Source organism: Cyprinus carpio, chromosome A8 (genome assembly GCF_018340385.1).
Source record: "Cyprinus carpio isolate SPL01 chromosome A8, ASM1834038v1, whole genome shotgun sequence".
NCBI classification, from domain to species: domain Eukaryota; kingdom Metazoa; phylum Chordata; class Actinopteri; order Cypriniformes; family Cyprinidae; genus Cyprinus; species Cyprinus carpio.
The window spans coordinates 26671312-26697422 of NC_056579.1; the positions used below are offsets into that span (position 1 = coordinate 26671312).

Genomic DNA, 26111 nt, shown 5'->3' on the forward strand with positions numbered 1-26111 from the left:
TGTGTACATGATGGGGGGTGGGGCTCTGGCTCTCCTCAGTTTGCGGAGGAAGTAGAGACGCTGTTGTGATTTTCTTGGCCAGTGCTGCAGTGTTGTCGGTCCAGGAGAGGTCCTCTGTGATGTGCACACCCAGGAAACTTGGTGCTGCTCACTCTCTCCACAGTCGCACCGTTGATGGTCAGAGGAACGTGCTGAGTGTGTGCTCTCCTGAAGTCTACAACAATCTCCTTCGTCTTCTCCACGTTCAGAGAGAGATTGTTGTCACTGCACCACCCGGCCAGCGTCGGCTCACCTCGCTCCTGTAGTTTTGTCTCATCTCTTTTGCTAATGAGACCCACCACAGTCGTGTCATCCGCAAACTTAATGAAGAGGTTGGAGCTGTGTGACGGTGTGCAGTCATGGGTCAGCAGAGTGAAGAGGAGGGGGCTCAGCACACATCCTTGGGGGGCCCCAGTGTTCAGTGTGATGGTGCTGGATGTGTTGCTGCCGACCCGTACTGCCTGAGGTCTTCCAGTCAGAAAGTCCAACAGCCAGTTGCACAGCGAAGTGTTGAGCCCCAGCTCGACCAGTTTTGTGAATGTGCTGTTGAGGGATGATTGTGTTGAATGCTGAACTGAAGTCTATGAACAGCATTCTGACATAAGAGTCCCTTTTTTTCCAGATGGGTGAGTGCTGAGTGGACGGCAGTGGAGATGGCATCATCGGTCGACCGTTGGACCGATATGCAAACTGGAATGGGTCCAGGGAGGGGGGGAGGGCAGACTTGATGTGGTGCATGACTAGCCGTTCAAAGCACTTCATGAGGATGGGGGTAAGTGCAACAGGACGGTAGTCATTGAAGCAGGATGGAGATGGCTTCTTCGGGACTGGGATGATAGTGGTAGTTTTAAAGCATGTGGGAATAAGAACAGCCTGACTCAGTGAGATGTTAAAAATGTCTGTGAAGACATCAGTGAGTTCTGCTGCACAGTCTTTGAGTACACGCCCCAGGGATGTTGTCAGGACCCGGAGCTTTGCGGGCATTGATCCTGCTGAAGGATCTCCTCACACTGTCAGGGGTCAGAGTCATCACCTGGTCGCCGGGAGGAGGTGGAGTCTTCTGTGCAGTGGTGTTTGTTTTGTTGCTCAAAGCGAGCGAAGAAGGTGTTCAGCTCGTTCAGCAGAGAGAGATGTTGTTGTCACAGGTCCGTGGTGGGGGCTTGTAGTCCGTAATGGTCTGTATTCCCTGCCACAGGCTCCTAGTGTCTCTGCTGTCGCTGAATTGGTGAGCTATCCTCCTGGAGTGCTGTCTCTTAGCCTCTCTGATGCCGCGGGACAGGTTGGCCCTAGCTGTTCTCAGGCCCACCTCATCTCCAGCTCTGAAGGCAGCATTCCGTGTCTTCAGGAGTCTGTAGACCTCCCCCGTCATCCATGGCTTTGGTTGGCCCGGACAGTGATAGTTTTTGTTATCGTTACATCATCAATACACTTATTGATGTAGGCAGTAACAGTCTCTGAGTACTCCTGGAGGTCAGTGGTGTTATTGCATGTGGCAGCCTGTTTAACCATGTCCCAGTCAGTTGTGTTGAAGCAGTCCTGAAGAATCTCTGATGATCCTTCTGGCCACACTTTAATCTGTTTGTAAACTGGTTTGGCGACTTTAATGAGTGGTCTGTATGCAGGCATTAGCATAACAGTGATGTGATCTGAGGCTCCGAGGTGGGGGAGGGGGAGGGCTTTGTAAGCTCCTCTCTGTGTGGTGTAAACAAAGTCCAAAATGTTATTACCTCGTGTTGGAAAGTTGATGTGCTGGTGTATTTTTGGAAACACACTCTTAAGGTCAGCATGGTTGAAATCCCCAGCTATGATGAGAAAAGCATCCGGGTGTGTGCTGTCTGCTGCTCACTGATGTGTTGGTACAGTTCATTAAGTGCGTCGTTCCTGTTGCTGGTGATGTTGAATGGGGGAATGTACACTGAAATGAGGCAGTATAGCAGTATATTCCCTCGGCAGATAGAACGGCCGGCACTTAATAATAATAAATTCCACCAGGGTTGAGCAGTGTTTGCTGATCACAACAGTATCGCAGCACCACGCATCACTGATGTAAACACAAAGCCCGCCGCCGCGGGTTTTTCCTCCTGCGACGAGAGCTCTGCCCGCTCGATAGCACGTCAGCTGGTCGAGCTGAATAGCGCAATCTGTTTATATTATATCGTTTTGATAAATTAACAAGTATTTTCTTTTAAAAAAAAATTTGTTTTCCCATTCATTTATGATTCAAGAAATATCCTGTTTAATGATACACTGAAGAGTAGTATACTAATGTCTTTAGTAAGCATTTAGCTAAACTTAACCAGGCACCTTTTACACAAACCTTTTTACATTAGCTAAATGCCCAATGCCTATAAAGATACTAAATGATTAGTAAACGTTTATAAACATTCACAAATGAGGAATAGTTTCAACTTTAGATTGGCTATTGCAAAAACGTAAACAGATGATTAATGAATGATTAGTAAAATGTGTGAATAGGGTAAATCAGGTCTTTTGGGACATTTTTTGCCATTGAGATGACTGTTCATAAAGGTATTAATGATTAGTAAACATTTATAAATATTTGGCAATTAATAGTTTCCACTTTAGATTGGCTACTGCATAAACAAAAACAAATAATGAATAGATTATTTGTTAAAATGTGTAAATAGAGGTCTACACAACAAACAAAGACCAACAAATGAAGATGAAAAATTTGTGAATTTTTGTAAGTTTTGTTTTTTAAGTTTTGTTTTTTAAAATTTGTAATTTTTATTATTTAATTTTATTTTTGTTATTTTGTAGTTTAGTAAGTTCATTAGTAAACATTTACAAGAACATCATCTCATATTTCTAGCTATGTGAATATATATCAGAATCAGAAAGAACTTTATTGCCAAGTATGCTTGTGGATACAAGGAATTTGTTTCTGTGACATAAGCTTCCAGTACACAGAGACAACAACACACAGACAAAATAAATAAATAAATATAATAATAATAATAATAATAAAATAAAAAAAGATACCTATGTAAATATAAATAGACAAATATTGAAAAATAAAAAATAAAAATAAAATACATTATATGTACAGTTGTGCTATAGATGATAGAATGGAATAGAATAGATTAAGATGCAGGGATGTACTAGGATGGTGGGGTAACAAATAAATTTAAGGTTATTGCACATTTTTATTGCATAAGTGGGGAACATTTAACTGTTCATGAGGTAGATTGCCTGGGGGAAGAAACTGTTCTTGTGCCTGACTGTCTTGGTATTTGCGGCTCTGAAGCGCCGGCCAGATGGCAAAAGTTCAAAAAGGGGGGGTAACTTGGATGTGAGGGATCCAGAGTGATTTTCTGAGCCCTTTTCCTCACTCTGGATGTATACAGTTCTTGAAAGGTGGGCAGGGGAGCACCAATAATCCTTTCAGCAGTCCGAACCGTTCTCTGTAGTCTTCTGATGTCTGATTTTGTAGCTGAACCAAACCAGACAGTTATTGAAGTGCACAGGACAGACTCAGTGACGGCTGAGTAGAACTGTTTCAGCAGCTCCTGTGGCAGGTTAAACCTTTGTTGGGGCTTTTAAACAATGGAGTCAATGTGAATGTCCCACTTCAGGTCCTGAGAGACAGTTATTCCAGGAATCTCCACTCCATGCAGTCACAGTGCTGTTCATGATGGTGAGTGGGGGGAGTGCAGGGGGGTTTCTCCTGAAGTCCATGATTATCTCCACTGTTTTGAGAGTGTGTTCAGCTCCAGGTTGTTAAGACTGCACCAGACAGCCAGCTGCTCAACCTCTTGTCTGTAAGCAGACTCGTCACCGTCCTGGATGAGGCCGATGACTGTAGTGTCATCTGCAAACTTCGCTTGACAGAGGGGTCTTTAGAGTAGTCTTTGGTGAGAGGGAGAGGAGCAGTGGGGAGAGAACGCACATCCCTGAGGAGCACCAGTGTGGTGGAGTGCTGAGCATGCTGTTGGTCTCACTAGCTGTTTCCTGTCTGTCAGAAAGCTGGTGATCTACTGACAGATAGAGTTAGGAACAGAGAGCTGGATCAGTTTGGTCTGGAGGGCTGTTGGGATGATGGTGTTGAAAGCCGAACTAAAGTCCACAAACAGGATCCACATAAGTCCCTGTTTTGTCCAGATGATGCAGGATGAAGTGCAATCCCATGTTGATTGCATCATCCATGGACCTATTTGCTCGGTAAGCAAACTGCAGGGGGTCCAGTAAAGGTCCAGTGATGTCCTTCAGATAAGCCAGAACCAGGGGGATTGCAGGAGGTGTTTACGGTTGTGTAGGGAGCTGGTCAGAATGGGTGTAAGGTGTTTCAAATCTACAATAAAACTCATTCAGGTCTTCAGCAAGTTGTTGATTCACCTAAGTGCAGGGGGGTGGTGTCTTGTAGTTTGTCTGAAACCTTTCCACAATGAAGCTGAGTCATTGGAAGTGAATTGATCTTCAAACTTTTTAGTGTAGCTCCTTATAGCTGCTCTAATCTCCTTATTTAGTGTGTTCCTGGCCTGATTATACAAGACTCTGTCCCCATTTCTGTAGGCGTCCTCTTTGGCCTGACGAAGATGTCTGAGTTTTGCTGTAAACCATGGCTTATCATTGTTGAATATTAAATAAGCCCTGGTAGGAATGCATATATCCTCACTGAAACTAATACAGGATGTTACAGTCTCTGGCTATGTTCCCACTGCAGGCAAATGTTGCCCAAATCTGATTTTTTTGCTCACACATGACTCAGATCTGTTTTTGTCATGACAGTGTGAACAGCACAAACCGCATGGAATCTAAATTCTTTTGCTTTTTTCCCACTTAGATCTGTTTTTGTCATGACAGTGTGAACAGCACAAATTGTATGGGATCCAGAGAAGACGTGCTCAAAGAGAACAGCAGCATTTGCAGTGTTGTGATACATGTCAGATGTTTTGCAATGTCATGTTGGATTTCATGCGACTTTTCCGTTTCTCTAGATCGACATTCGTCTTAATTCCACACTGACGGGAGACACTTAAAAGATTTTTACATACCCAAAGTTATCAAGACAGTTGCGAAAGGTAATCAATGGAAGTGTAATGTGTCAGAACTCATAAGAATTACAGTGACAACTCTATATACAAACAAAACATGAGGGCTCGTATCATAAAAGCTTCAAAACTCTGCTGTCACATCCTTGTCTTTATTTTTCATATTGCCTGCACATAATTTTGGCGGATTCAGCAGCAGTTCACACTATAAATAAATGCACAATCACTTACTTTACATCCTCCATGTTTACTTCGGTATGACGGCACGCAGTGCAAGTGTTGCCAAATCCACAGTTACCCTGCGGAATTAGCCGACTTTTCCACTTTTCAGTTTCGTGGGTCAACGTGACCCCACTAACGTGACATTTACCCCCCGAACATGGTTGTGCTAGTTTGGGACTAGTTTTGAGAAGCAATTGGGCAGATTTTGTTGTGTAAACGTGGAAACCCTGTTCGTATCATTCTTTTGCACGTGTGGGTCAGTTCAGAACCATGATCTGTTCACACTGTAAAACTGATATTGGCCACATTTAAAACAACAATGTGAACAGCTACACAAAAAAATTCAGATCTTGAGCAGATCTAAGGCTCACAGTGTGAATGTAGTCTCTATGAGCTCGTCCAGATCAGTGGTAGCAGCTTTAAAAACACTCCAATCAGTGAGGTCGAAACAGGCTTTTAAAACCTACTCGGTTTCATTGGTCCATCTCTTTACAGTCTTTACTACAGGTTTAGCAGATTTAGGTTTTTTCCTGTAGGTTGGTATAAGATGAACCAAACAGTGACCAGAGAGCCCCAGAGCTGCTCGTGGAACAGAGTGATATGCATCCTTTATTGTGCTGTAACAGTGATCCAATATATTACTGTCTCTGATGGGACATGTAACATGCTGTCTGTATTTTGGCAGTTCACAGGAGAGATTGGCTTTATTAAAGTCTCCAAGAATGATTAAAACAGAGTCCAGGTGTTGTTGTTCTGTCTCTGTGATCTGATCAGTGAGTTTTTGCAAAGCCTGGCTCACGTGTGCTTGTGGAGGAATGTAAACACGATATTAACTAACATCATATATTAACTCATGATCAGTTAAGCATTATATAATGATTTATAAATGAAAGTTATTATAAAGTGTTGCCGTGCATGAAGCACAATGGTTAGGTGTCTAGTAGCTGAACTTATAAGAAGACTGGTAGAAATACCGTGTAGTGAGTGTGAGAGCTCGGGAAGTAACCGTGAGTGTCCCAGCATCGCCTCAAACTTCTTTCTGCAGTTGAATGTGTTTAAAACAGCCTGTGATTAGTGTGCTCTGTTCACAACTTCTCCTTCTGTCTCTGTCTCTCGCTTCGGTAAGGGTGTAAATGAAGAGAACAGCAGGTAAAATGATGTGAACCGGGACTCATTTCACTCTCGCGGGACTGTTTACAGCATCTTTTCATCTCACATGTGTCTTTATATATCCTACTTTGATGGGTTTCACTCTTTTTTATGCAGTACTATCTTTGTGATGAACTCGGCACTCCACCACGCAGAATTTTTTTCTTCTCTGATGAAATAACTGCTGGGTCATTTCCTATTGGAACTGGTGGTCGTTTGATTCTTTGCTGCATATCAATATCTCAGGAGCAGAGTGCTGATAATATAATTTAATTATGATATGAATTTAATGAACACTTATGTGATTAAATATTTAATGAAAATTCACAAGAATATATTTGCAAACAAACAAAAAGTGTTATGATATGAATGTTGTCCGTTGATAGGGCAGTGGATAGAATAGATGTAGACAGACAGATTCACACAGAATCATGTCTGATCACTGGATAAAGTCAGAAGGCTGATATTTGATTATATTGGATTGGTTAATTTCATGTGAAGTGAAATTGGTGTTTCAACAAACATGATCATTACATGAAGTATGAATTGTGATTAATGTTATTGCTGCTAAGTGTGATGTTCAATGCTTGTGCTGTCATTCATTCATTCAGGACATATCACACTGATAATGACAGCATTACCGCGGCTCTGGCGGCATGTCGAGTAGCTGAAAAGCACACCTCGATTTAACAGGGTAAAAAGCAGAGGCTTAATACCAAACGTAGAGCAGCTTCAGGTTTTCTTCGTGCAGATTCCCAGCATTGAGTTGAGTGACTGTGATGGTAAGTGTGAATGTGCTGGAGTAGTGCTCAGGTCCTGTTTCATTTCCTTTTCCTGTTTGTCCCTCTTTAGCTCTTCCTCCCTAACTTCCTGTTGTCTCTCTTTGGACACTATGGATAAAAGCAACCTAAAAAAGAGTGAAGTGTTTCTGTGTCTCTCTGTCATTCTGTCCTCCTTACCCACACTCATTTCAACATTTCCCCTCCACAGATACACAGAAACCTCTTCAGATGTGCTGATTCATCCGAAATGCACAACAGGTCCATCTACTTAACAACAACTACAATATAAAACAGGGACTTAGCCTAAAATCCATTAAACTTAGCGAAGCAGTCATTTGCAACAAGCACAATTTCACATTTAGTGCCCATACTTCATTTTCTGTGCACAGTGAACAGTAGGGAGACTTGGGGCATTTGTAACACACTCAGTTCCTCCAATCAGAAACAAGCTAGAGTTATGACACGTTCCATAATGACCAACACAATCTACCAAGAACAGCGTTGACGAGCGCTAACGTTAGTAAATCTGGCCCTTAATCTGCACATGCTCAATATGATTCTCACTCTGCCTTTGAAAAAGGATCACAATCACTTCATCTCAGCAGACGTTATTAACAAAATACTGATTTTGAGGTATGAAAGGGTCTTTTTGGATGTACAGTATTTTTCTTCTGCTGTCTAAAGTTTAGATGACTGCGAATTGATAGGTTATGTAAGGGATAATGTACATCCAGCTGGTTGTTCTCGAAGAATAAACCCCGACAATGTGATCAGGACACGACGGGAAGCGGGGGTTTATCCCGCTTATTACACAGCTACTTGCCACATAAGTAAATAATTAGACATGAAATATTGATTTGAGTTGAAATATTTGAGCGCAAAGTTTATGTTAAGACTGAATTTGTTTGTTATGGTAAATTTTTATATAAACAGACATTGTATTACACCACATTTCACCACAAAATAATTAAGGCAATAAAATTGACGAAAATGTTTTAAAACCTTACCAGTTTGTTAGTTCTCTTAAAAATCCATGTACAAAACAGTCGTAGCAAAATGGAAGCAGCTGCATTTGTATGAAATCAGAGCGAATCCGCGATACCAGGATGACAAAATTAAACAATTGTACAACATTTTGAATCGAGTTTTAATATTTTATTAGCTAAACAAACGCAAAGCTTCCACAAAGAAAAAAATAGTTCAAGCAAGAGTACAGCGCCGACTGCTGTTACCCGGATGAGCCTGTTATTAGCTTTTACCGGTTGTTATCCTGGGAATGTTGCGACTGACCAATCAGAATCAAGTATACCACAGAGCCGTGTAATAATGATAAAATTAACACGAACAATCTATGCTAATATAGGCATGGCTAGCTAGCATAAGAGGTTTTACTTTTCTGTTAGAAAATAAACATATTTAAATGTAAAACTACATTTAAAAATGACCAGCGTTACACATTAAACAATGTGTTGCTTTTAAATCTTTTTTTAACAAATAAAATGAATATTATATCCACATGATTTCATTGAGTTATTCTGTTAATATGTCTGTCTTCTACCATTTCATTAAAGTTTGGTTAAAGACTATAATAATTAATATATTAAATATTAAAATATATTAAAATAATTAAAATCCAGTTACCACTAGAATAGTTGCCTAGACTTCTTCAAAAATAGAAATAGACTTTTCCTTTATGAATGCATATGATGCCTGACATCTAAAAGAATTTGAACTAAAAGATATAATAAAGGATATTCTTTATTCTTATGAATAAAGTATTTTTATAATATATATCTAAAAGAATTTGAACTAAAAGATATAATAAAGGATATTTTTTTTTGTTATTAGTGAAGTATTTTTATAATTTGAGGTAGGCTTCTATTTGAGATAGACTGGGTTAATATGACTTATTTTTCAGTGTTAAAATTGCCCCCAAACACTGTTACAGTCACCCCACTAAGCATGTTTTAATATTTTGTCACACTTTAAAGAAGTAGGGGAGACCAGGGGCAATTGTAACTGACTTCTTGCATTGTTTTATTTTTTTGTGCTGTTGTTTTTGTTTCTTGTATCAAAAGATGACTAGTGTATTTCAAGTAGTCTGTGTGTTAGGAAGGAAAATGTAAATTTGAAATTCAATTGAAGTTACAATCATTAATGTACATTTGATCTGAGCGTCACTCTTAGCTCTCACTATATAGCTTTCACAATACTACTGTTTTACTGTAGAAATGCAGTCCTGGCGATTTTTTCAAAAACATTACAAAATCCTCATTATTCCAGTCTTTTGACCACATTAGAAACGTGTGTGTGTGTGTGTGTGTGTGTGTGTGTGTGTGTGTGTGTGTGTGTGTGTGTTAGGTGTACAGACTGTTTATGAGTGGAGTTGTTTAGTCTGAAGCCCTGAATGACTTACCCATACCGTAATGAACATATAAACATAGCAGGTTTATGATAACTCTTCTGCCAGGATTTCAAAATAAACCATGAGATGATCTTCCCACGTTTCATCTGTCTTCTGTGAAGCTGACCTTGACTGACATGCAAACGTGTGTCTGCAGTGTACTGGACTGTGTTTTCACAGGTCACGGCGCTGGTTCAGCTCAGTCACGCTGTGTTGTGTTGTGTTGTAGGTCGAGCCGCTGTCCGGGCCGCTCGCGGGCGGCACGCTGCTCACTGTGCAGGGCAGGAACCTCGGACACAGTGCTGCTCACCTCAACGTCTACATCGGCAGTGTGCCCTGCAGCATACTGCCACAATACTACACTGTCTCAGTCAGGTACGTACACACAGATCAAACACTCACACCCTTCATGCTGCACTGCACTGACTGACATGATCTCTACAGACTTACAGTAGCTGGTGTTTAACCATGTTTGACTGAATGAATGTACAGATCATCATTGGGACGTGACTGACAGTTCAGACTAATGTAATGTTGATTTGAGCTCCACTTGATGTCAGAGTTCATCTGTGCTTCAGTTTTTACACATTCCACACTGGACACTGATTCACTTAGCCTAGAATGCAATGTAGGCACAAACCATGTTTATCTTTGTTGCGGGTGAAGCCATATTTAGTGTCATCTGGGTTGTGCTGTAGTTTTATTCATGGTTTTTGAGGGCGTCACACAGCTAATTATCCAAACTTCACCAAATGACAGATTGCTGGACTGGACACACAGCGTAGAGGTCAGAGCATTGGCTCGTGTTTTGGGTCGTGATGCAGCAGTTTGTGTGTGTTGCTACAGGTTGGTCTGTGAGACTGGTGCATCGTGGGAACAGATGAGTGATCGTGTGACCGTGAGCGTAGCTGGGAAAGCAGTGGGCGTTTCAAAGGACTTCTTCTCCTTTGTGGTACGTGCAAGCCTTTTGTTCTCTGTTCACTTCCATTTCACACCCTCAGATTCAGCATTCACTCTTTACTCTACATCCCGATTTATTTTCCCATCACTCCCTTCACTGTGCGTTCGACCACCGTCTCATGAGGGATATCACAGAATATGCTAACAGATGCTGATGGCATGATACTCACGATATCTCACCATTTTCTCCCAGCTATCACATGATGTGATGACGTGTTTGACTGCATGAACTCTGAGTGAGAGGAAGGACGGTCCGCCCTCTAGATCAGTCTGATCACAGCAGAAGGAAGGCATGGTGTTGTCTGAAGCAGTTCCTGGGCTGATGTCATTTTCACTCAGCATTGAGAGATACTGTACAGAGGCGCGTGTGGTTTGTTTTAGAAATGAATGCGAAGGAGCAGATCCACACTGAGTCTTCAGATGCGTTGAGTTTAGGGGAAAACATGTGAAAGCTGGTGGAAATTTGGTAAATGTATTCAGGAGAGCTGAGAGCAGCCTGTGGGACAATTGAGCTTAAACTGCATGCTGTCGTCTGGACAGTAGATGGTTTCTAGCAGGTCCAGTCACTCATTAGCTGCTCAACCAGCCACCATTCTCCAAAACAGCTTGAGCACTTTTAGCGTTTCTTCTTGGTCCAACATTTTCAGGCAGCTTTGACCAGTTTATTACTGGCTTTTACCAACTAGAAACCAGCCACCATATTCCCAAACACAGCTAGCAGCTTAAGGAGAGCCAGACTCACCGCAGGACATCATAACGGGTCAGACTCCAAGCTCTCCAACACACTGAAGAGCCCCAGACCACTCCAAACTGGCCTGGTGTGAAATTGAGCTGGAGCAGGACTAGAAAACAGGATCAGGATTTCTAAAGAGGAAATTCCCTGAGAAAGAGGGATATGAATGTGGACTCCTCCAAAGCTCTTTCCTCAAACCTTTAGCCCAGTCGCTGAGCTCAGGAAACATCTGGCTGAACAACTCTACACACACACACACACTTATGCTTTAATATCCCCCTCTTGACCCTCAGCTAGTCTTTACCCCCCACAGGATGTGATGGTCATGTGGTCTGTGTGCTGTATATGTTCACATGTGTAGCACTGACATTCACTCTGCATGCCACATTACTTCTCAGTGACATGCTAGTTTAAACTAACCTTCCAGAACCGTTTATGGCTCTTGATGTGATCAAAGCTGCTGCTCTCTGACTTCATCAACACAGCTCTTGCTGCTTAAAACATACTGAAATCTGCTAACTATGCTACAGCATTCAGCGTTCAAGCCTTCCTGGTGGAAATCCAGCTAAAGCCTGCTGAAAGTGGTCTCTGGAACATGATAGCGGTTTTGTAGTTGTTCCAGGCTGATTTAGTTGCTTGGATGGTAGATCTTCAGCTTGTCAGCAGCTGTATTTTGGAGAATAGCAGCTGATTTGTTGCTGGTCTGCCAGCTCTTTCCAGTGTGATGCTCAGTCAGTCAGATCTGGGACCAGATCAAACCATAGTCTGTTTTTAACACTTCAAAAAAAAAATCTTGTTCCTCCATGGCACAGGAGCCCAGACTGCTGGAGTTCGGGCCGCAGCAGGGTCCCCTCGCTGGAGGAACCAGACTCACCATCCAAGGCAAGTCCCTGGACGCTGGATCCACTGTTAACGTCAAGATCAACCAGACTCAGAACTGCACCGTCTTCATGTGAGCGCATGTTCGCGGCAGGTCATGTTTTCCTTATATATCAGATATCTGCTGCTCATCACGTCTGCCGTGTGCTTCTGCAGGCTGTCCAGTGACGTCATCAAGTGTGTGATGCCTCCAGCCGAAGCGGCCGTCGCTGAGAACGTGTCTGTGTGTGTGGTGTATGACGGCCGGCCGTGCCTCAGCACTTCACCCAGCTTCACATTCACCTACGAGAAAAACCCTACTATCAGTCACATCAGACCCAACAAAAGCTTCCTCAGGTACTGAACCCTCAGAAGTCGAGTGTTGCTGTTCATACCCATCTACTGTAGACTCTGCATGGCATGTAAAACAGTATGCAGTATGCAACATAATTATGTCATTCATTACATTGGAAAGGGAAGGTCTAGTTGAGTGCATTGCATTGTGGGGATACAGTATTTTAAGCAGTGTGGTGTGTTGTTTACTGCGCATGTTGGCCACATTTGTACTGAATTCTACTGCATGCTGTGCACAATACAGCCTACATGCTGCAGAATCTAGTGTGCTGTTGCAAACAGCTTTGCTTTGGCTTTACGTGTCACTTAGATCTACGTTCCTCTGTGTTAACATGTAATTGTGATGTGATGGTGTTGCAGCGGTGGTCGCAGTATCTCCGTCACTGGATACGGCTTCGATCTGGTGCAGTCTGTCAGGATGGAGGTGTCTGGAGTCGGACAGACGGTGAGATAAATAATGCTTTGATTATAGGGTAGAGATCAGTGCTGATGTGTGTGTGATATTTCAGTCTGTACACTTGTTCATCTGGATCTCATTTCCGCAGAGCTGCTCCTGTGTGTCCTCTACTCTGATTGTTTGTCAGTCTCCTGCCGCCAGTCAATCCCAGCAGGCCAAGGCACACTTCTACCTCAACGAGGTGCTGTACAGAGGAGAGGACGCGTCTCCATCAGGACGAGGGCCGGACGAGGACGAGGAGCCTCAAGCTGATGCCTTTCAATTTGAATATGTGGAGGATCCGCAGTTCTATACAGCCAACAAAGAGAAACTCATCAAACATCATCCTGGAGAGCCGCTCATCCTCATCATCAATGTGAGCGTGTGTACCGATTATCTAGACCTAGACGGCATGTTAAAGGAATAATTCAAACAAAAATGAAAATATACTCACCCTCAGACCATCCAAGATGAGTTTGTTTCTTCGTCAGGTTTGTAGAAATGTAGCACTGCATCAGTGTCTCAGCAATGGATGCTCTGCAGTGAATGGGTGCCGTCAGAATGAGAGTCCAAACAGCTGATTAAAACATCATGATGTTAATGGAGTAATCCACAGCACTCCAGTCCATCAGTGAACATCTGGAGAAGACAGAAACTGAAACACATCCGCTGAGACACTGATGCAGTGCTACATTTCTACAAACCTGATGAAGAAACAAACTCATCCTGATCTTGAACGACCGACATCTATTTTCAGCAAATGTTATTTTTGGCTCAACCATTCTTTTAAGACACCGTTGATTCACTGTCGTGTTCCTGTAGATATTTTGACTTCTAAGATATGATTATTGGTTCATAGATAAAGTTTAGTGAACAAATCCATACAAGATGGAGGATGTAGTGAGAGGAATGTTTATAAATACACTAGGGCCTAGAATAGTTATAATGGTCTGCCATGACAAGAGTAGCTGACCATTGCTCACACACACACACACAGAGATGTGTAAGTGTTGGGGAAGTCCAGGTCTGTGTGGTGGGATGTTATGAGTTTCTGAGGGTCAGGCAGGAAGTACCTAACAGGCGTGGAAGAGCCAGGGACTTTTATTTTCATTCTCCTAAAGAATCGGGAGGAAGGAAGGAAGGATGAAGACGTGAAGCCCGTGTCTCTGTGTGTTTGCAATCAAAGTGTACGGCTAATTATCACAGGATGTTTAGTTGTTCATGTTTGAGCATATTTGTGCTACATTGTGTTCTAGACATTCTGTCAATCACATGGTTTGTGTTTCCACTGTGAAATACGGGAGAGAATCCTCCATCACTTACAGTATCTGTATATGTAACATCATAGACACATAGTCTCATCATGTGTTTGTGTGCTGGTGTGTCAGAAAGGGCCGAGCGAGCTGGACCTGACGCTGCAGGAATACTCCGTGACGATTGGCTCAGACCTCTGTGACATCACCTTCCACAACGAGCAGCTCTTCCACTGCACCATCAACAGATCCCTGAGCGCCAGCACCGGAGAGCTGCCTGTCACTGTGAGTCCACACACACACACACACACACACACACACACACACACACACACACACAGGAGACAAAACACACACACACACTATTCTGTTATTGCTGTTGTGAGAAGATAATACCACAGATCTGACCAAAGGCCAGTAAAATTCTGCCTGTTTATACTTATTTAAATATTATTATTATTTACAGCAAAGCCCAAGATCTGCCCAGAATCATAAGATAAAGAGACCAAAAAATAAAAATAAAAAAATCAACAACAGTGAATTGTAGAGGCTGCAGTAGTTTGCTCCTGAGTGTCCTGTAGGTTGATAAGCAGCACTGGTGCTGATTTACACCATTCTACGGTCGTCCTGTGGAAAGCAGAAGTTCATCTTCACATGCTGCTTCATGACTCACTGTGACCTACAGACAGTGACTGGACCCTGAATGTCTTTATTTGTGCCTCACAACACACACACAGCTCTCATCACCCTTATCAGTGCGCTGTATCTGACGCTAATCACGCATCTACTCCGTGTTCATCACTGGAGACTCTATCTGTGTGCTCCTCCTGACTTCACTCCAGAGACATGAACCAGCAACATCAGACACCAAAACAAGCGCTGACCAAACCCTGAACCGGCCTGATATCAGCGCGCCTGTTTTCATGACTGAAATCCCCCGCTCTTTGTTTGGTCTGATTGTGAAACAGCAGCAGCTATATTTAACACGCGCCGGTCACAGCCGTGACACAGCTAATGGAGCGCTTTCTCATGAGGAATGCTGTTTCATGAGAACAGGAGGACTGCTGTATGTTTGTGCTGTGTTAATGCCAGATGTATAGATCTGCATTCCGACGGGTTTTCCACGTTTTATTAACAGGTCTAATGGACAGTGACCGCAAACATGGAGATTCTTCCGTCATGTCCATCCACGTTGTAACGCGTTGTGTCAGTAGGGGGAAAAAAAAATATGGATAGCTCACAAAGTTATTAGGCCAGACAGACTCACGGAGGCGATTGACATTTAACAACGACTCGCGTTTTATTTCTCCAGTCGAACTCAGGCAATTGTCCGTCCCATGTTCCACCGTCCACAGCGTTACCAAAACAAAACAAACAAGATTAAAACAAAATGATTTCCAAACAGACATACCCGCATACATGGGGGATTCGAGTCGCGGTTGTATACATTATCATACAGAGTGCATACCATTTTACAGGGAGCGCGCAGCTCTTAAAGGGGCCACACTTATTTCCACTCGTTACAGATTTCCCCGGCCAAAAAAAAGGCTGCCCTCAGCCGTACACAGCAAAGGAAAACTTCTACTTAACAACCACTCATACATGACTGAGTTGAAAAGTTAATAAGATAGAGGGGTATATAATGCACAGACAGTACAAGCATACATGTTAGCACAGCGTACATTAGCTCCGTAACACTTGAGAAAAGTATGACCTCAACACAAAAGTAAAAACAATCAGTTTTCCCTAGATAAGAACCATGAACATGCAAGAACAACAACAGTTATAACTCTTGAATAACACCCTTACTTAGTCTGTCGTCCTTAATACAAGTCAAATCTTTGAGTATGGTAGGGGTTAATCCACTTATTCACCGACCAGTCAGAAGTAATTCTCGGGACTCTTCTCTGTCTCAGTCCATAACGACTCAGACGCAGAATTTGGTTGTGTTATCAAATCAAGCGGTGTGTCCAACTCACGGCCATATAACAACATTGCTGGGGATTGACCTGTGCTCTCATGGCAAGCAGTTCGAAGAGCAAAACAGATTTGTGGAAGATATTTATCCCACGAAGTGTGCTTGTACTCCACGTATGCACGTATGGCAGTTTTAAGTGTGCGGTTTACCCTCTCAGTGGCGTTCGTTTGCGGGTGATATGCCGTTGTCAGCCGGTGTTCAGTGCCAAGGGCAGCAACCACATGCTCAAAAAGATTGCTAACAAACGGGGTCCCACGATCTGATATGAGGTAGGTTGGCGCACCATGCCGAGCAAATATCTCACTCAGAAACTTTCTCGCTGCCACTTGAGCTGTCGCTGACCGCACTGCACTCACTTCCACCCATTTCGAAAAGTAGTTAATGAAGACGATTAGATGTTCATTTTTACTCTGAGTACGAGGAAGCGGACCCACAAAATCCACTCCTGTGTATTCCCAGGGTCTCATAGGTTTAATCGGAACCATCAGCCCTGCTGGTTTTCTTTGTGTCGGCTTCGTCAACTGGCACACGGGACACGATATAACGTATCTTTTCACATCTGTCACCATCTTGGGCCAAAAGAACCTCAGTTTCAGCCTGGCCAATGTTTTTGTCACACCCAGGTGGCCAGCTGTAGGATGGTCGTGATAATATCGGAGTACAGTTGGTCGAATTACTGTTGGGACCATATAACTTAAGCTGTTTCATTGGATGGAGATTGCAGGTTATCTTAGGGTCCTTGAAATAAAGCAGATCATCATGAATGACATGTTCTTCATCTGTACCGCCCTCTTCAAGGTTTCGAAGAAGACCTCCAACCACTGGGTCACCCCTTTGTAACTGCGTCAACTGTGCTCTGTCAGTTATCAGGACTGAGGAGAGACTGCGCAGATCCATCCCAGCTATGACCGCATGTGGAGGAAGAATGTCAATAGGGCCCTCACAATGAGGTAGTGGGTTGCGTGATAGAGCGTCTGGAACTTTATTCTGAACCCCCGGCCTGTTGACGATGTTAAAATCAAAATCCTGTAGGCGCAAGGACCATCTCGCCAGTCGTCCAGAGGGGTTGGGTCGGTTCATCAGCCACCTCAGGCTGTTGTGATCAGTATAAATGGTTACATGAAGGCCCTCGATGTAAGGTCTGAAATGTTCCAGAGCCCAAATCACTCCCAAGCACTCTTTCTCAGGTGTTGAGTACGGTCTTTCCGCTTTGTGCAACGTCCTGCTCGCGAAAGCTACCACCACATCTCGCCCCATGTCATCCTTCTGCATCAAGGCCGCACCAAGGCCCAAGTCACAAGCGTCAGTGTGGATGAAGAATGGACGTGAAAAATCCGGGAGGCACAGAATTGGTTCAGATGTAAGGCAGTTTTTCAAGTAATCCATCGAAGCCTGACAACCCTCGTCCCAGTTGAACGGAGTTTCCTTTCTGGTGAGTTTAAAAAGCGACTTTTTGTGCATAACTCGGAATGAATCGCCTGTAGTAGCTTGTGAGGCCGAGAAATCCTCTCACTTGTTTCACATCCGTCGGTGTCCTGAACTCTGTGACCGCTTCCACCTTTCTCGGATCAGGAGAAATACCATCCGGCGTGACCCTGTATCCTAGGAAGATGAGTTCACTCAAGCAGAACTGACACTTATCTAGCTTGAGAGTAAGACCAGCTGACTCAAGCCTAGAAAGGACTTCCCGGAGGTCTTTCAAGTGTTGTTCAAAGGTTGGGGATACAACGACAATATCATCCAAGTATACTGCACAGCACTTGTAAACCAATCCAGCAAGGACATTCTTCATTACTCTCTGAAACGTGGCCGGGGCGTTACTAAGCCCAAAAGGAAGGACTTTGAATTGGAAGAGGCCACAGTGTGATGCGAATGCTGTCTTTGGCCTTGACTTTTCCTCTACAGACTCCTGCCAGTACCCCCGAGCCAAATCCAAAGTAGTAAGAAATTTTCCACAAGCCAGGAAATCCAATGATTCGTCGACTCTGGGAAGTGGGTACGAATCCTTAAGTGTCAGGTGATTAAGGCCTCTGTAGTCAACACAAAACCTGTGGTCTCCACATGGCTTCTTGACAATTACCACGGGTGCAGCCCATGGACTGGAAGATGGCTCGATGATGTCTTCTTCCAGCATCATCTGAATCTGATCTTCAATTATTTTTTTCTTGGCTGTTGAGCTCCGGTATGACGGAAGGTGAACTGGTTTTGCTTCACCAGTGTTAATTACGTGCTCCCCCAATGAAGTGTGCCCCAGGTGTCCATCAAACAGGCTCCAAAAGTATTTCAGAAGGTCCAACAATTTCCCTTTTTCTTCCCTTTTCAGACAAGCTCTCTCAACTTTCTCATCCAAGGCAGACTGGCAGACATTTAAAAACATTAAGCTTCCAAGCTCGGGTGCCTCCAACCACTCACTCAAAACCTCCTGGGGTGTAGATTCACCCAGGGTCACCGTCCTTGATGGGATGTGAATGCTGACTGACGCTCGCAGCATAAAATCCATCCCTAAGATGAGCGGAGAGGAAAGATCAGGGATAATGACATGGTATTCAATGGATGGTAGAATTTTTTTCCCTGGAGGCCAATGTTTAACCAGATAACACCAGTCGGAGTGCAAGCAGCACTGTTGGCAAGCTGAATTGGGGGAAAAATCCAAGGTTGAACCTTCTGAGAATGTCGCAAGACATCCAAAATCATATTTGTACGAACTGCTGAAAGTGAGGCACCGGTGTCCAGCGCTGCGTCGTTGGCCTTATGACAGAAATTGACCTTAACAATAAATGGTGTATTCCAAAATGAAGGAGAAGCACGGTCCTCCACATGTCCAAGGACAAGCGGCTCAGGTGAGGACTTAAGACTAGGGTGAGGCGCATTTATCTTCTGGAGGGAGGATTGCCTCAGTGAAACGTCCTCCCCCCTCTGAAGTTTACCTTCTGCCGAACAGAATTGAGCTTTTGCTCCTCCCTGTCTTCGTATGGCAGTGCTTTAGTATCCTCCTCAGGGTCCCGTGGCTCATTCGAAACTGGACTTGTCTGTTTGTCAGCAGCTGGAAAAGGCACAGTCTGTTGGGCAAAGTTACAGTTCGGGCAGTTTTCTCGAGGTAAAACCAGGCGCAGAACATTTGAAACAATAAGTCTTTCATCTGGGTTTACTTTTCTGCAATACTGGTTCATCACAGCTGTCAGGGCCGAGAGCAGAGTGCAGCTCGTGGGCACACATCAAGAGGTCGATGACTGAAGTAATTTGTGCGCCATACAACGCAACTCTGTATCGCTCAAGCGCATGCTTGCAGATAAGATCAATATGCTCTTGTTCTGGTGGTGGAGACTTTAGTTTCTTGAATTCAGATAACAAGTGTGCAACAAACGTTGGAAATGGTTCTCCTTGAGCTTGTACACGGTCAAGAATACCTCTCCAGACACGCTCTTGGTTATCCGCTGGAGAAGAAACACAGTCTTGAACAGGGTGCAGAACTGTTTCCAGGATGTGACATGTGAACTCAGTACCGTAAAACCACTTCCTGGGCTCTTTAGCTAAGAAACGTGGCAATTCAAGCAAAATCTGTGCATCGCTGACACCCAAAGAAGTTCTATAGGCATCCACAAGAATAAGCCAGTCATCAGGTTGAATTTTTCCATCATTTCCAAACACTGGGGGTTCCAGTCTCGATTGATGCAAGACGGAGGCCAAAGTTCTGGTTGCATTATTCAAATCAAGTGAACTTTGAGCCAGTCCAAGCGCACTTTGGGTTCTGGCATTCATTTCCACTCCAAAGGACCGAGCCCCCTTTATTTGATCAGTTGATGCTTGAGCATGTGGAGTGGACGAAGCAACAGGCCTGACCTGGGAAGGCAATTGGCATGAAGCAGGTACTTGAAAGTTTTCTGTGCAACGGTCAATAATACCTCTTTGTAGATCAAGAGACTCTCTCAGGCACCTCCGCAGCATTTCAACTTTCTCTTTCAACGACTCAACCTGTATCTCCAGGCGCTCGCCCGACTCCGGCACTCTCCGTCTGGGAGGACACTCAAAGCATGCAGATCGGTCAAATAAATCAATCTCATCATCAACACGTCTGGCCATTGTATCAAAATCAGTTTGTCAATATGAAATTCAAAACAATGAATTGGCACAATATCATTTAACAAACAATTCCACTTGCACTAATTTACTGTATAATCAAGCAAAACAAATGGAATAAACAATTGGATAACCTTTGAAAAAAAAAAAAAAAAAAAAAAAAGTTAACCATATAACAATAAAATCGGCATTTGTACAATATTTTTTTTTTCTTTTTTTTTTCTTTTACAATACCAGTGACAAGTTCAATATCACCAAACCACAATCACAAAGTCCATTAATTGTTTCCTTATGTCGGTTGTTTTTTTTTTTTTTTTTTTTGTGGCAACAGTGCGAGCGTCGAGTAGTTATTACCCAACGACAAATCAAAATATAGCCTAGTAGAAGTTCAGGAAAAAATCCAGTGCAAAAAAAATAAAATAAAAAATTCCTCAAGTTCAATTCAACCAGTTCAACATTCAGTTCCAGCAAATGAACACAAATGAACGTAGCAATCAGGCCTGAATCCCTGAAACAGTCAAAGTTCACTAACAGTTGAATTTCCGATTACCTCAACGAACCTAAATCCTACGTGCACACATCAGATTCACGAAGATTGCATCTATGACAACTTAAATCGACCTGAATGTGAACAAATATCCTCTGCGTCAGCAACACAAAATGTCCGCTACAGCGTCGTCAGGCAACTCGGGCGGTTCACTCTATGCGCAGTGAAATTAGCCTCGTGTAAACTCCCACATGTCCGCCTGGAGGATCAAAACATTTCGGCGGCGTCCTTCACAAACCGCCTCAGCAAACGTGTAAAACCTTGCTTAAGATCCAAGGCCAGAGATAAAATGTTCGGGCGCCACTTGTAACGCGTTGTGTCAGGAGGGGAAGAGGGGAAAATATGGATAGCTCACAAAGTTATTAGGCCAGACAGACTCACGGAGGCGATTGACATTTAACAAGGACTCGCGTTTTTATTTCTCCAGTCGAACTCAGGCAATTGTCCGTCCCATGTTCCACCGTCCACAGCGTTAACAAAACAAAACAAACAAGATTAAAACAAAATGATTTCCAAACAGAAATTGCCCGCATACATGGGGGATTCGAGTCGCGGTTGTATACATTATCATACAGAGCGCATACCGTTTTACAGGGAGCGCGCAGCTCTTAAAGGGGCCACACTTATTTCCACTCGTTACAATGTCTATATGAATCACTCTCATCTGTGGAACACATAATAAAATAACGTAAAGGATCTCTGGACAGAGCATCATAAAAGCAGCCCAAGACTGTTGATTAAAATGATCTGAAGCTGTTGGACAGATTTATATGTGAGGAATAGACCTAACTATCATTGATTTGCTGAAAATCTTCTTTTCCACCACAATTGTTCTTTCTACATCACCGTTTTGCTTTTATTTCAAAATCATTTCAGTTGGTTATTGGATACTGGATGAGTGTTTTGATCACTTGAAATACAAGTGATGAGCAGCATTCGGTTTAAAATGTGAGAAGCACAGATGATGACAGAGTTCAGAAAGACTCAAACACAATATCAGCGCTGGCCAACTGTGAACAAACCTCTGCAGAGACAGAAGAGGAGAGCAGAACAGAACAGAACAGAATAGAATAGAATAGAATAGAATAGAATAGAATAGAATAAATAGAACAATAGATATTCACACAGATATTCCGGGATGATGTGACATTCCTCTGACACCATGTGCTCTGTGTGTATTTGAGCTTCGTTTGTGCTCGAGTCTGATCTTCCAGCCGGTGTGTTTCAGGTGTGTGTGGGTCATTTCCGTAAGGTGATAGCGATGGTGCAGATGGGTGGAGGCAGTGAGCTGGCCATCGTCGTCTCCATCGTGGTGTGCTGTGTGCTGCTGCTGCTGTGCACTGTGGGTACGTCTCTCTTCATACACACACTCATCCAACAGCAGATGTGTGATGTTACAAAGCCGTACAGATGCATGTTCTGGATGGCCTTCAGATCGTCTCAGATCCTGCTGGAGATCTTGGTCATCAGCTTTAGAGAGACACACTGAGACACTCTGAAATCCACGTCCAGATCAGTTCAGCGTCTCACTCTGATGATTATGATTCTAATGTACTTTGCACTGGTTTTTAATACAGAAGAGAGCATTTCTACTAGTGGGCTCTGGGACTGTTTGTAAGTTGTTGTATGTGTGTGTTTCCAGCATGAATAACTCCTTGTGTGTGTGTGTGTGTGTGTGTGTGTGTGTGTGTGTGTGTGTTCAGCGCTGGTGGTTTATTGCACTAAGAGCCGCAGGGCAGAGAGGTATTGGCAGAAGACTCTGTTACAGATGGAGGAGATGGAGTCCCAGATCCGTGATGAGATACGCAAAGGTAACACACACACACTCATACACACACACACACACACACTCTCTCTCTCTCTCTCTCTCTCTCTCTCTCACACACACACACTCTCTCTCACACACACACACTCTCACACACACACACACAAACACACTCTCTGCAGTGATGGACTGTTAGTTTTAGTAGCTGTAATCCCAGCAGAGCACCTAAAGATCATGTGATGAGTGTGTGTTTATGTTCAGGTCTGAGTCTGACAGCAGGAAATGATCTAACACTCGGAGTGTGTCATAAATCAGTGTTATATATAAGTGAAGTGACATGTGGCCGAGTATGGTGACCCATATTCAGAATTTGTGCTGCTGTGGCCCCCCGGGGAGCAGTTGGGGGTTTGGGTGCAGACCCGGCACGATCAGTCACATGACACGTGAGAACCAGTGACGCTTGACTTTGTGAAGTCTTTACATCTTTAGACGTTTATGTTTATGTTTTTTCTTTTGAGGAAAGAAAGTCACGCGGGTTTGTCATGACGTGACATGAGTAACTGATGGCAGGATTTGCAGTTTTAAATAAACTGTTCATTTCTGGATATTACACTCTGCCTTGTGAACACTTTAATCTGAACATATGTTTGTACAGTCAGTTCACAGTTCAGAAATGTGATCTTGTGAGTGTGCGGTGAACAGCATGTTCAGGTCAAGCAGGAAACACACATGGTTCGGGTTGTTAGTGTGTGTGTTGTTTCTTGTAGTTCAGAGTGTTTGGTTGTGTAAGTGACTCGGAGGAGCTGAGCTTTCTGGATTGCAACATCTCACCATCATGCTTCTCTTTTCCTCCTGTTCTATCCTTGGTTTCCATGGTAATTGAATCCATAAATATACACAAACATCCTGTGTTGAAACAATAAGAGGATGTCTCACTTCCTGTTATCCCAGCAGCACTTTCCCCACAGCACTGATCTGACACCAGCTCCACTCGTGTCCTGAAGACTGGAGACAAAAGAGCAGCGCTTCTGATTCAAGCTCACACACACACACACACACACACACACACACACACACACACACAGCGCTAGTTCCAGAATCAGCTTGTGACTTTTCACCACAAACCACTGCTTCACATAGACTGTAATGTGTGTGTGTGTGTATGGTTTATGAGTATGAGATTATACAAATGTGTATAATGAAATGAGTACTACAATGTAAACATGGTCTATGAGGTTTACCCTTCCTGTGTCCCAGTAACCCAAACGGCTTAAAAAAACATACTAAACTGTGTCTTTAGAAAGTAAAAAAATGGTTGTAGTTTTGTGTGAGGGGTAGGCTTAGAGTAACACAGTAGAATTACCATTACACCTATAGAGAGTCCCCGTAAACCACATATGCAAGAATGTGTGTGTGTGTGTGTGTGTGTGTGTGTCCAAAGCCATTTAAAAACCAACCTCTTCATCTTAACACTGTGAATCATAATAATGTCACAGTGAATCTTTGAGAAAGCTGAAGCACACAAAAACTCGATCACTGTAAGAATGCATGACGGGGAAAACAGTTCAAGCATGAAACAAAAGACACATCTTTTTCTGCATACTCGGATGTGTTGTGTTAGTGATCTGGGGAGCCGTGTGTTTGTGTGTGTCAGGTTTTGCGGAGCTGCAGACTGATATGACGGATCTGACTAAAGAGCTGAGCCGCACACAGGGAATCCCCTTCCTGGAGTACAAGCAGTTCGTCACACGCACCTTCTTCCCCAAGGTTTGATCACACACACTACACACATGAACATGAATTACAGCTCAGTGATGGAAACATGAGCAACACTGAACTTACAGATCAGACAGAGTTGACTCGGTTTGGTGTGATGTGCTTAAATAGATCCTCAGAGATGTTTGTCAGTATTATCTCAAGAGTCGATGTCTGGTGTTACTCTGAACTGTAAAGGCTGATTTATACTTCTGCGTCGAAACTACGCCGTAGCTACGCTGTAGGTTGTGTAGTACGTGCAGGCTATGACTTAACCTGACGTGCACCTCTCCAAAACGACGCAGAAGTATAAATGAAAACTGACACACAGCCTACGGCGTATGTCCGACACAGAAGTATAAATCAGCCTTAAGTCCCATTTAAATGAATGAATCCCTTTGCATTGCATATCAAACCAGGTGATGTTTATTTAAAAGAAAGAAGCACAAGCACACTTTTTCAAGCAAAACATCAGAGAATTATTATAATTATGATACAACAGATATAACGGAATCGATATCATGCCGCTTTCCATCAGATGCTGGTGGATGATGCCGGTCATTCATGTGATTCTCTACACTTCATACATCTGCTGAAATCCTTCAGTCATACTGAAGATCACTGTCAGAGCAACTGGGGAAAAATGCCTAGAAAAACTAAAGCTAGTTGTGAGGAACCTCTAGCATCATTTGTCTAAACAGGACACTTGGTGTGATATTCCTAGATGTGTAAGTGGTCTTGTTTTTATTTGAGACACTTGATTGGAGGATTTGTCCATCGTACGAATGATTTGTAGTTTATTAAAGAGTTAAACGTCTCCAGCCAGGGCAGATACAGGACTCTTATGCCCTATTTTTATTCTCCAGTGAAAACCGCAAATGTTGCAATTTTCCAGTCTTAGTGTCTGCACAATACTGGGCACAAAGACAAGAAACTCCCGAATACTCCCTCCAGCGCACTGACACAATAGACAGCGTTTAGGGGAATTCTGTGTGTGTTTGCTGCTAATAGAGTTTTACTGAGAGCTGAAACACACTGCAGTCCTGCTCTGCCTGACAGGGGATGGGAATCATAAGAGACTTGATTCTGATTCTGCTCCACTGATGTTAAGGAAACTGAACATGGTTGACATCATTGTTTCTGTTGATGTGTGTGGGTGTTTGTGCAGATGTGCTCTGACTACGAGAGGCGTCTGGTCCAGCCGGTGTATGAGAACAATCCTCTCGGCCCGCGAGCTCTGTCTGAAACACATCCTCTGCTGCAGGACTGGCAGGTGAGATGCACACATACTACAGTCAATGTCCAGAAACACTCCCGAATGTTGTCCTGTCGGCTCATTATACCATGGTTCATGTAGGTTGTGTGTGTTTGCACAGATTCAGGAGATTCATCTTTAAAGGGGTAGTTCACCCAAAAATGATAATTCTGTAATTAATTACTAAGCCTCCTGTCATTCCAAACCCGTGAGACCTTTGTTCATCTTCTGAACACAAATTAAGATATTTTGATAAAATCTGAGAGCTTTCTGACCCTGCAAAGACAGCAAGAGAACTGAAACGCTCAAGGCCCAGAAAGGCAGTAAAGACATCATTAAAATAGTCCATGTGACATCAATGGATCAACCGTAATATTATGAAGCTACGAGAATACATTTGTGTGCAAAGAAAACAAGAATATACACTTTATTCATGTCTTCTCTTGGCGTTGACGTTCATGAGAGTATCAGGACGCATGCGTGTGATGATGCTGACGCAGGAGCCGGTGTTCTGATGTAGAACACGCGTGTG

The 26111-nt window shown here is 43.3% G+C and overlaps 1 protein-coding gene across 1 annotated transcript in view; it reads left to right on the top strand.

The window, feature by feature from the left end:
* LOC109111810 (plexin-D1-like) overlaps positions 1-26111 on the top strand; it is a 77951-nt gene that overhangs the window by 42419 nt on the left and 9421 nt on the right. The window contains 11 exon segments of the mRNA XM_042762986.1: positions 9838-9983; positions 10455-10560; positions 12114-12253; positions 12337-12516; positions 12874-12958; positions 13059-13325; positions 14338-14487; positions 22033-22150; positions 22508-22615; positions 24224-24336; positions 25493-25597. Coding sequence (XP_042618920.1) covers positions 9838-9983; positions 10455-10560; positions 12114-12253; positions 12337-12516; positions 12874-12958; positions 13059-13325; positions 14338-14487; positions 22033-22150; positions 22508-22615; positions 24224-24336; positions 25493-25597 — 1518 coding nt within the window.